Source organism: Peromyscus eremicus, chromosome 23 (assembly GCF_949786415.1).
Source record: "Peromyscus eremicus chromosome 23, PerEre_H2_v1, whole genome shotgun sequence".
NCBI lineage: Eukaryota > Metazoa > Chordata > Mammalia > Rodentia > Cricetidae > Peromyscus > Peromyscus eremicus.
The window spans coordinates 13942144-13954376 of NC_081438.1; the positions used below are offsets into that span (position 1 = coordinate 13942144).

At 45.0% G+C, this 12233-nt stretch overlaps 1 protein-coding gene across 1 annotated transcript in view; it reads left to right on the plus strand.

Annotated features, from left to right (window-relative positions):
• Positions 1-1626: 1626 nt before the first annotated feature.
• Ccdc62 (coiled-coil domain containing 62) overlaps positions 1627-12233 on the plus strand; it is a 45918-nt gene continuing 35311 nt past the window's right edge. Inside the window, exons 1-3 of the mRNA XM_059249751.1 lie at positions 1627-1819; positions 4506-4698; positions 9471-9637. Of these exons, the coding sequence (XP_059105734.1) occupies positions 1655-1819; positions 4506-4698; positions 9471-9637 (525 nt within the window). The 5' untranslated portion in view covers positions 1627-1654. The remainder of the gene's footprint in view (positions 1820-4505; positions 4699-9470; positions 9638-12233) is intronic.

Below are 12233 nucleotides of genomic sequence, written 5' to 3' on the forward strand. Positions count from 1 at the left end.
AAAAGAAATGCTGATGTGTCTTGTGGGTAGGACACTGTATATTTGAAAAAGCTTTACCCAAGAATATTAGAAACCTGCTTGGTAATGTTGAGTAGGGTCAGACCCCAAATTTGTTTTAGACATTTGTTCTTACTGTTACAAGTGGATGGATGCTCAGAGAGGCTGGGAATTCTTGTTCTAGCTATATATACCATGTGGGTAAAATTTTAACCAATTAAAAATGGCATGTATCTGTTCTCGGTCTACAGTTTTAGAAGTAGTAATTAAACTAACTTATGGAGAAACTGATCATTTTAATGAATGCACTGGGTGAAATTAAACTGAAAATCAGGTGTTCATGTGAAAAGGCTTTTATTTTTTAAATTGCTATAGGTGTGGGAGTATATATAGCTGAGCAGTACAAGTACTTGCCTAGCATGCACAAGGCCCTTGCATTCAACCCAGTGTCACAAACAAAAGTTGTATAGAAGATACCTTTAAGAATTTAGAATCCCTGAAATCATTAATTATACAAATATATTCTTCCCCCCCCCCCTTTTTTTTTTAAAGATTTATTATGTACACAGAAGAGGTTGCCAGATTTCATTACAGATGGTTGTGAGCCACCATGTGGGTGCTGGGAACTCAGGACCTCCTGAAGAGCAGTTGGTGCTCTTAACCTCTGAGCCGTCTCTCCAGCCCTCCCTTTTTCTTTTATTTATGTGCACTGGTGTTTTGCCTGCATGTATTTCTATATGTGGGTGTCTCATACTCTTGAACCGGAGTTACAGACAGTTGTCATCTCCCCTTGGGTGCTGGGAATTGAACCCAGGTTCTCTGGAAGACCAGCCAGTGCTCTTAACTGCTGAGCCATCTCTCCAGCCCTGAAAGGGTGTTTAGGGGAAAAAAAAGTTAGAAAAAAGATGTGTAATAAAGATGGAACTGCTTTCAATGTCCAGGGCCATACTGCTTGTCCTTCCCCGACCCCCAACACCCTTACACACACACACACACACACACACACACACACACACACACACCAGCGGGCGTCTGTCACATGTGCATTTGTAATCCTAGAGCTGGGAACCAGGCAGGATGGCTGGCCAGCTTGTCTGGTGTAATTGGTGGACCTTCCTCAAAGGCCTTTCCGAGAAGACACGGCCTGGAAGCTGTCCTCTCACCTCCGCACAAGTGAAGGGATGCACACACCTGAAAACGAGACCCGGGGTCTCCCTAGGTCTGCGGTCTTTCTACCTCAGCCCCAGGACCCAGCAATGATATGGTAGATGTTGATATAATAAAGTGTCACGGTTCTCATCACTATTGAGAGCAGATAGATGATTGACTGGCTGATCGATCCTTCTGTCTTGAGTGATCTTTGGTTTAGTCCTGTCTGCCCGAGCCTCGATTATCCACAGGGAGGGAAACGGACGACATTCTAGTTGAGTTAAGGGGAACCAGAAAGCGAGTGAGCCGGGGCCACTGGGACCTGGACACGATTTTGTCTTTTCGCGCTGGAACGCTTCTCTGGAGACTTATGTGGCGCGGGAGCCTTCCAGCGTGAGAAACCAGGTTCCCGTTCCCAAGGCCGGCGCATGGCCGCAAGTCTCGCGAGACTTGGAGCGTCCACCTGCGCGACGCCTCGGCGCCGTCGGGCCGGGCGGTTTGGGTGCGCATGCGCGGCCGCGAGGGCGCGGCGTGCCGGCCTGCGGGCTTGCCCGCGCCTCTGCGGCCAGGCGCCTATGGCGTTTCTGGGGTGACGCGCTGGTGGCAGCGACTCTCTCTGGGGACGGGGGCATCACCCATGATCCCTTCGGCGACCTTCTTCTCCCGGCGCCAGGTGAGCGCCGCTGCCCCGGGGAGGCGGTGCAGAGCGGGGACGGAGCGGCCGTTTGCTCCGCCCGACAAAACCCGGGACTGAGCTGACGCCGCCGCCGCAGCCGACGACGACGAAGCGCGAGCACCCGGGCATTGCTGTTGAACGTTGGCAGCGACCTTGCCCTCCCTCGCTTACTTCACAGTAGCCCGGCGAGGGGACGGACCGTCCTACAACTTCACTTGGACGGTCCTGAAAGGGAATTTGCCCGAGGTTTGCATTCCTGCGTCCGTGCAGGGTGAGGCGAGCACGCTGGATGCTCGGCTCCTCGCCCGTTTTCCTCCGCCGAGCTCCGTGCCCCTTGCCTGCCCTTCCTATAGACTGGAATTCAAGTATTGTGACTTGGAATTCCAAGTTCGTGTGTGTGTGTGTGTGTGTTTAGTTACTAGTGAGTGTCAATCATCATTATTTATAATAAGTCCTTTTCCAAACGCTGTGGTCATATACGTGAGTCTCCGATGAACTTGTACGGCCCTTCACACCCCATGTAGGCTACGCTGGCGTCACTCTCGCCGCCTCTGCCTCCGGAGTCCCGAGAAGCTAGGTGTGAGCCACTGTGCCCCAGCTTTAATTATTGTCTTTAAGTTAGAACTCTCGGGGCTAGGCTTAGCTTAGTGGTGGGATTGCCAGGAGTGCGGGAGGCGAGTTCCAGTCCCGCTTTTCATACACAAAAACAGAACATAACTCGGCACTATCATATGGTTTACAGTACAATTTAATAGTAGCTCAGTGGGTAAAGGTTCGTTAAACCGGCCCTGATGAATTGTGTTTGATCCCAGGAACTCAGATGGTAGGAGAGAACCAACTTCTGAAAGTTGTCCTCTGACCACCCCACCCCCCCATACATGAATTAAGTCAGGTGGGGTGGTGCACGCCTCTAGTCCCAGAAAGTACTTGGGAAGTAAAGGCATACTGATTCCTGTGAGTTCAAGGCCAGCCAGGGCTGCATAACAAGACCCTATCTAATTGTAATTAATAACAATAATAGCAGCTAATGTTGAGAGATTACTATATTCGAGGCACTTATAAAGCCATAGGCCTGTAATCTCAGATACTTCGGAAGCTGGAAAGTTCGAGGCCACAGAGCCTAAGGGGAGGGCAATTTAGTGAGACTACATCTCAAAAGGTATTTTCTTAAAAAGCTGTGGGAACTGGAGAGATGTTTCAGCAGTTGGTCAGGAGCATTGGCTGCTCTTCCAAAAGACCTAGGTTTGATTCCCAGCACCTGTCTGGTGGCTCACAAATGTCTATCATTTCGTTTCCTGCAGACCTGATATCCACTTCTGACCTCCACAGGCACCGAGCTTGGAAGTGGTACACGGATATACATGCAGCAAAAACACTCTGCTGAACCATCCCACCCCTTTTAAGATTTATTTGTTTTTTTTTTTATGTGTTTGGATGTTTTGCCTGCATGTATATCTGTATACATGTATGCCTGGTGCCTGGGGAGACCAGAAGAGGGTATCAGATCCCCCAGAACTGGAGGTACAGACAGTTTTGAGTTTCTGTGTGGGTGCTAAGAATCAAACCTGTGACTTCTGGATCCTTTCTGCCCTTGTTTTTAACTATATATTTTGAGTTTGGACAAGCAACAATATTAAATTGCCCTTGATAGATTGAGTGCATTTCAATAATGTGTCTGTTAATAGTAGGTTTTAATTACTGTCTTTCTTTCATTATTTTTGTTATTGTTGCCATAATATCTCACTATGTAGTCCTAGCTGTTCTGGGACTTGATTTGTAGACCAGGCTGGCCTTGAACTCATAGAGATCTACCTACCATTCATTACCTTTGAAGTGCTGGGACTAAAGACTTGTACCACCATATCCAGCTTAAGTTTTCTCCACCCCACCCCCCACAGGGTTTCTCTGTGTAGCCCTAGCTGTCCTTGAACTCACTATGTAGATCAGGCTGGCCTCAAACTCACAGAGATCCACTGGCCTCTGCCTCCCAAGTGCAAGGATCAAAGGTATGCGCCACCACAGCCTGGCTATTTTCTTACAGATTAAAATTTCCATTCTTTGATCAGAATTATTTATAACATTGTTAAAAACAATTATTTCATGTTTACCTTTCCTTGATTTCTCCAAAATTTCTAGGCCAACGATTGGGACTGTAACTCAGTTAGATCATATGCTCATTAATGCTCTGGGTTTGAGCTCCAGGACCACACATACAGAAAGGTTGCCTCAGGAGTGTGTGTGTGTGTGTGTGTGTGTGTGTGTGTGTGTGCGCGCGCGCGCGCGCGCGCGTGCAACCTTTCTGTATGTGTGGTCCTGGAGCTCAAACCCAGAGCATTAATGAGCATATGATCTGCGTACGATGCAGGACACAGAAGGGCAGAGTAGGGAGTAGCATTATTGACTGGAACAGGAAGATGGACAGCAAAGCAGGAAGAAGCAGAAGTGGAGTGTACTGTGGTTAGCCAGAGGTTTTGGAAATGGTCCTCCTCTCTCAGAACTGTGTGGTCTGATGGAAGATGATAGCGGCAGACTGTGGTATAACTTGTTGTTTTGCTCTTAAACGAGGATAGAACTCAATTTCACAATTCAGAGTTGGCAGCGAAAGAGTATAATTGTTTGGAGATATATTGTGGCTGATGTGTGGTATTGGGTTTATCTTGATTCAAAACCACCCTCCATGTAGAACATCGGGTCAGAAGTTGAGAATTCCACTATTGAAAAACAGCGGAAGGAGCTGCAGTTGCTCATTGGAGAACTGAAAGATCGAGATAAAGAGCTCAATGATATGGTCACGGTGCATCAGAGACAACTTCTCTCATGGGAAGAGGATCGGCAAAAAGTGTTGACTCTGGAGGAACGTTGCAGCAAATTAGAAGGTCAGAAACACACGCAGCTCCATCTGTATGTCTGAGTGCTGACACATAAAGAATTCAGCTCCTGATGTCCCCGGGTTCAGTCCTGTTGAAGACAGGCAGACTGTATAAACAGCCATGTAGGAAAAGTGCTGGCCAGAGCTACAGTTAGCATGGAGGGAAGGCTGTGGGTGTAGCTCAGTGGTAGGAAATGCTCAAAGCCCTGGCTCACCACAGTCTTTTTATAAAACATAGGCAGGGGGTGGCAAGATGGCTCAGCAGGTAAATGTGCTTGCTACTAACCCTTAAGACCTGAGTTCAGTCCCTAGTACCTAAACAGTAGAGAGAGAGAGAGTTGACTCCCACAAGTTATCCTTTGAATTTTACAACATATAGATATGTTCTTATAAATATACCATAAATAAGCTGGGCGGTGGTGGCGCATGCCTTTAATTCCAGCACTCAGGAGGCAGAGGCAGGCGGATCTCTGTGAGTTCGAGGCCAGCCTGGGCTACAGAGTGAGTTCCAGGAAAGGCGCAAAACTACACAGAGAAACCCTGTCTCGAAAAACCAAATAAATAAATAAATAAACCATAAATAAATAACTATTTTTTAAATTTATGTGTATGAATGTATGTATGCCTGCACAACATGCATGCAGTGCCAGAGGAGGTCAGAAAAGGGTGATGAATCCCCTGAGACTGGAGCAATAGATGCTAATGAACCATTATGTGGGTGTTGGGAATTGAACCTGGATCCTCTAGAAGAACAGTAAGTGCTCTTAACTACTGAGCCATTTCTCCATCCCCTAAATATAATTTAAAAAAACTCAAAATAGGGCTGGGAATATAGTGTTAATCCCACTAAATGAGAATAGAGACCATTACTCAAATTCTTTGGTTGAATATGCAAGCTTTATTTTCCATCAGATACAGCTATCCTCCTAAAAGGGGGTTTGAGTCAATAGCATCCAACATGGGAGACAGTAGGGTTTATATAGCCCAGAAAACCTGCAATACCAGGGAGTTTTCAAGGGTTTGGAGATTTCCAGAGGAATTTGGGTTACATAGGAATTTGGCTGAAATTTCAAAATTACTTGACAAAACATCTTATCAGGGTGGAGGTTAGGTATTGTGGTGATATATTGTGTACCCTAATCGATTTGCCTGAAGATCAGAGAATAGAACAAGCCACTAGATTAAACATAGAGGCCAGGCAGTGGTAGTACACATCTTTAATCCTAGCACTCAGGAGGCAGAGATCTGTTTGCATCTCTGTGAGTTCAAAGCCACCCTGGACTACATGAGATTGACTCAGTCTAGGAGAGAAACAGAGCCAGGCAGTGGTGGCACACTTTAATCCCAACACTTGGGAGTCACACGCCTTTAATCCCAGCACTAGGAAAGCTGAGACAGGAAATGATATGGGTGGGCAGAGAAAGGTATATAAGGCGTGAGGAGACAGGAACTAAAGTCTTTTGACTGAGGAAGGCTTTTCAGGCTGAGGAGTCCTAGAGGTAAGAGGTGGCTTGTTCCTTTGTCTCTCTGGTCTTTCAGCATTTACCCCGATATCTGGTATTGTTTTATTATTATTATTATTATTATTATTATTATTATTATTATTAAAAGACCATTTAACATTCAAGTTACAGATCTAGGGTATGGAACAGGTCAAATTCTAGAAAATGAGTCAAGACCTGGTCATATCCAAGTTTTATTTTGACCTTATAACAAGATGGCTTTTAATCTCAAAGTAGAGTCAGGCTGGTCCATCAGTAGCTCAGTTGGTAGGGTACTTGCTTAGCATGAATGAAGCATCGGGCTCTATTCTCAACATCAGGTAAAACTAGGATGGTCAGTGGAGGTCAGATGACCAGAAGTTCAAGGTCACCTTTGGCTACAGTGAATTTGAAGCCAGCCTGGGGTTCATGAGACTTTGTCTCAACAATTCCAAAAGTAAAAATAAAAAAGCAAAATACAAGAATAAAAGATTGCTAATTGAAAGTAATATAAATAGGGCCTGAAAGATGGCTTAGTAGGTAAAGGCACTTGCTGCCAGACCTGGGGACCTTAGTTCAGTCCCCAAGAGCCTCATGGTGGAAGGAGAGAACCAGCTCTCACAAGTTGACCTCTGACCTCTGCACACACTGCGACACACATGCATAAGCATGTGCACACACACAATAAATGTAATTTTAAAAAATTTTAAGTAGTCTAAACAGCCAGGTGTGGTGGTATACACCTTTAATCCCAGCACCGGGGAGGTAGAGGTAGGCAGATCTGTATGAGTTCTAGGCCAGGCTGGTCTACATAGTTCTAGGACAGCCAGGGCTACAAAGTGACCCAGTCTCAAAAAAAAAATAGTATGAAGATACTTCTTTAAATAACACAGATTGTATATAGCCATCAGTACCTAGTTTTTGAAGTAAGCAAGATTGGGGCTTGGGTATGCAGATTAGTGGAGGTGCTTGCCTAGCACCCAGAGGGCTCTGTTAATCTTCAGTGCTACATACAAGAAGAAGACGTAATAAGTTCTTCATGGAAAGAGGAAAATTTAATAACCAGTCAGTATATTAGTATGTTCTCATTCTCATTAGGAAGTAGGGAAACACAAACCATAATTGTAGACCATTTAACGTTTGTTAGACTGGCAAGAGCTGTCAGATGTTGGTAAACCAAGTCAGAGTCAACTCGACAGCTATGCCAGTCTGCCTCTTGGTATCTGGCCTTGGAAGCCATGGAGCCTCAGGCCTTGCTAGCCCACGTATGGGAAGATAGAGAGCCACAGGAGGGCTTCTGCACTGCTCGTGGGAGTAAGTTACCGCAATTATTTCACGGTGCCTAGTCAAGTGGGAGACATACATACCCTGTAAGAAAGGGTCTAAAGTCTGAAAGATGTTCTAGCTGTGGTCCGGCCATTCCACCTCCAGGAATTTTCACTTTAGCTGCCTAAAGAACCGAGGAAATGCAGATTGTGGGCTGAGGAACATGACTCACTGGGAAAGTACTTGAAGCCCTGGGCTCCATCCCTAGCAACCCCTAGCCTCACCCCCCAAAATAGTAGATTCTGATATAATAGGTTTGGGATTAAGAGTCTGCATTCTTTTTGTTGGTTTGTTTTGTTTTGTTGTTTTAATTAAAACCCCCTTTTAAGATTTTAATGTATATGGGTTTTTTGCCTCCATGTTTGCCTGTGCACCACATGCGTGCAGTGTGTTCAGAGGCCAGAAGAGGGCGCTGGATCCCCCGGACTGGAGTTAAGGTTGTAAACTATCATGTGGGTAATGAGAATTGAACCTGGGTCTTCTGAAACAGCAGCCAGTTCTGTTATCCACTGAACCATCATCTCTCTAACCTTCTTTTTTGTTTTTCAAGACAGGATTTCTCTGGGTAACATTCTTGGCTGTCCTGGAACTTGGTTTGTAGATCAGGCTGGCCTTGAACTCACAGAGATCTGCCTGCCTCTTCCTCTTAAATGCTGGAATTAAAGGCATGCACCACCACGGCCCAACAATCTCTTCTTTATTTTTTAAATAGATTCATTTATTATTTTCATTTTATGTGTATGGGAGCTTTGCCTGGATGTATGTATGTGTGTCGCACATGCACCTGGTGCCCTCCAAGGCCAGGAGAGGGCATTGGATCCCCTGGAACAATACAGGTAGTTGTGAGCTGCCATGTGGGTGCTGGGAACCAAACTCAGGTCTGCAAGAGCAACACTGAACCATCTCTCCAGCCTTTGCTTTTTCATTGTTATGTGGGGTGTGTGGGGGCACGTGCACATGGTAAGTGCTGACGCCTGAGAGGGTGCTGGTGAGAGCCTGATCCTCGAGAGCTAGAGTTACAGGCAGTTGTGAGCCACCCAGTGTGGGGGCCAGCAACCAAACTTGAGTTCTCAGCAGGAGCAGTCTAAGTGTAAGCTCTTAACTGCTGAGTCACCTCTTCAGCACTTGTTTCTGTCTTTTCTTGTTTTTTAATTTTGGAAAGGGTATTCTGTAATCCAGGCTGGTTTTGAACTTGCTTTGTAGCAAAGGATGATCTTGGGCTCCTCATCTTACTGTCTTCACCGGCCTGGTGCTGGGCTGCTGGGATTACAGATGCCATGCCTCGGGTAGGGGTCTCATTTCTAGCAATTTCCCCAATGATGCTACTGCTTCAGGGGCAAGGACCACATTTTGAGGAGCAAAGCAGATACGCCCCTAGACACATGTAAATGGTCATTCAGAGCAGCACCATTTAACAGCTGCAAAGTAGGCATAACCTAGATAATCACCTAGATAGATGTGAGTAGATAAATACATGTTGGAGTTATAATTAATAGACTCCTATTGCAGCGTTAGTGGTAAACACAAGTTACAACATGGGTGGCCCTCGGGATCTAATCTCAGCAAAACAAGTGAAGAGACAAACTCCTGAGTATAACTGCATCTGTGTTTGGCTCAGACTGTGCTTTGGGGTGGATGCAGAGTGAGGTAGGAGAACATTAACAGTAAAAAGCTCGGTGGTAGGCAAGTGCCTGGCACACCATCCTCAGCATGAGGGGCAGGTGGGCAGCAAAGAAGGGACCATTCTAAGATCAGGGCAGTGGCTTGGAAAGTGGAAATTAAGAGAGATTATGTTTGGGAAGGTGTCTTCTGGGTTGGTGCCAGCGTTTATGTCTGGAATACATGTTAGGCATTGTGCATTTCACAATAAGATGTTTTTAAAACATTTAACACACCTTTACTCTGTAATCTGATTTTGAAAATGTTGCCTGTTACATCTCAGTGCAGACACAGTGATTGAAATTTCCCTCAGGTGAGCTACATAAAAGAACTGACATAATCAAGTCTCTCATGAAGAAGGTCAAAATGCTTGAATCCAATCAAATAGAGTGTCAGGCCGCTCTTCAGAAGACTCAGCAGCAGCTTCAGGAAATGGCTCAAAAGGCCACACATTCTGCCCTCCTCTCGGAAGACCTTGAGGTTGGTTGTAATTTTTGATGATCTTCATTAGTTCAAAATCCGGGTTTCGGTTACAGAAAAATGAACTTTAAATGTCACCATTAAAAGTGGCCTGTGTGTATGGAGTGTGTAGTGTGTGTTCTGTCCGTCCTGGCTTTGTGTTCTCCCCACTTTCTGGCTAGCTGTACAGCACCGTTCTGTCCTGGAGGTGAAGTTTCATCACAGCCCATAAAGGGTTTTGCTGTTTGGTTTAGAAGCATTGTCCTTTTTACCAACAATGGCTTATTTCAGAAAACCTCCTTTCTCGAAGTCTGAAATAAGTACCTTCGAGTTTTGGTAGCTTCAAATTTGGCTTTCTAGATTCTGAACCCCTCCCCTGCCCTCCCCTCCTCTTCCTTCCCTCTCCCTCCTCCCTTCCCTTTACCTCTCTCTCTCCTTTCCCCTCTTCTTTTCCTGTTGTGGAGATTAAACCCAGGGCCTTGAAGATGCAAGTGCTTTACATTCCCAGACATTTTTCCATGTCTCCTTTAGTCTCCTCTAGCTAGTGTTGAAACGCGGTCCTCCAGTCTCAGCCTCTCTCTCAAGTGCTGAGATTAGCCTAAGCTCTATCTGATACGATAAATACACACATACCCAAGCTAGTAACGTATCTGGGATAAAATTGGTAACATCAAGTTTTCAGTATTTTATTCTTTCTTTATTATTTATTCATTTGTTTATTATTGTTGGGTTTTTTTGTTGTTGTTGTTTTTGGTTTTTTTTTTGAGATCGTCTCACTACGTAGCCCAGGCTGATCTCAAACTGGTAATCCTTCTGCCTCAGCCTCCTGAATGCTATGATTACAGTTTGTGATACTGTGCTCAGCTGAGCTGTATATTGTAGAACAGTTTTAGGGTTACAGCAGAATTGTATGGCAAGTACAGAGTTGCCATGTCTGCTATATCCACACACACAGCCTCCCCCACTTCTGAGGCCCTGCATCACAGTGGTCTGTTTGTTATAACTGGTGAATGTGAGTGAATACATCGTTATCAGCTCAAGTCTAGTTTAGAGAACAGCTTACTTTTTGTGTTTTGCTTTCTATAGGATTTTTGCAAATGCATATTGGCATATTGAACGAAACCCAGGATAAAGTTTTTTTTTAATTAATTAATTATTTATTTATCTACATACTTTTTTTTTTGTCTGCATGTATGTCTGTGAGGTTGTCAGACCCCTGGAACTGGAGTTACAGGTAGTTGTGAGCCTCCATGTGGGTGCTGGGAATTGAACCCAGGTCCTCTGGAAGAGCAGCCAGTGCTCTTAACTGCTGAGCCATCTTTCCAGCTCCCGGGATAAAGTTTTTTTAGCCTGGATATTAAAAAAGATGTGCAGAATTCACTAAGGCCACTCCCTTGATGAAAATCCAGTTCTTATTCATTTATTATCTTCTTTACTCCCAACCTAAAATTATGAATAAAAAATAGGAAAAGGGTCTTCAATTCGATTCCATTGGTCCACATGTCGGTTTTTATGCCAGTACCAAGCTGTTTTTATTACTGTAGCTCTATAGTAGAGCTTGAAGTCAGGGATCGTGATGCCTCCAGAGGTTGTGTTATTGTACAGGATTCTTTTGGCTATCCTGGGTTTTTTGTTTTTCCATATGAAGTTGAGTATTATTCTTTCCAGGTCTGTGAAGAATTGTGTTGGTATTTTGATGGGGATTGCATTGAATCTGTAGATTGCTTTTGGTAAGATTGCCATTTTTACTATGTTAGTTCTGCCTATCCATGAGCATGGGACATGAGAATAGGAAGAAACAAAGTGCTAGAGAGGCCCACAGAAATCCACAAAGATACCCCCACAACAGACTGCTGGCAATGGTCGAGAGACAGTCCGAACTGACCTACTCTGGTGATGGGATGGCCAAACACCCTAATTGTCGTGCTAGAAACCTCATCCAACTACTGAGGGATCTGGATGCAGAGATCCATGTCTAGGCCCCAGGTGGATCTCTGGGAGTCCAATTAGCGAGAATGAGGAGGGTTTATATGAGCGAGAATTGTTGAGACCAAGGTCGGATAAAGCACAGAGACAAATAGCCAAACAAACGGAAACACATGAAATATGAACCAATGGCTGAGGGGTCACCAACTGGATCAGGCCCTCTGAGTGAGTGAGACAGTTGATTGGCCTGATCTGTTTGGGAGGCATCCAGGCAGTGGGACCGGGTCCTGTGCTCATTGCATGAGTTGGCTGTTTGAAACCTGGGGCCTATGCAGGGTCCCTTGGCTCGGCATGGGAGGAGGGGACTGGACCTACCTGGACTGAGTCCACCAGGTTGATCTCAGTCTGTGGGGAAGGCTTTGCCCTGGAGGAGATTGGAATGGGGGGTGGGCTGGGGGGAAGGTGGGGGGGGGGGAGGGGGGAGAACAAGGGAATCTGTGGCTGATATGTAGAACTGAATTGTATTGCAAAATAAAAATTAAAAAAAATAAAATAAAATAAAATAAAAAAAAATAGGAAAAGGACACAAGTCATGAAAGAAGATATAATTTATGTTTTTTCTAGTTTCAAGTATCATAGATTTTTTTTCTTTTTTTTTTTGTGCTGGATAGTGAATAAAAAATGTAATTGA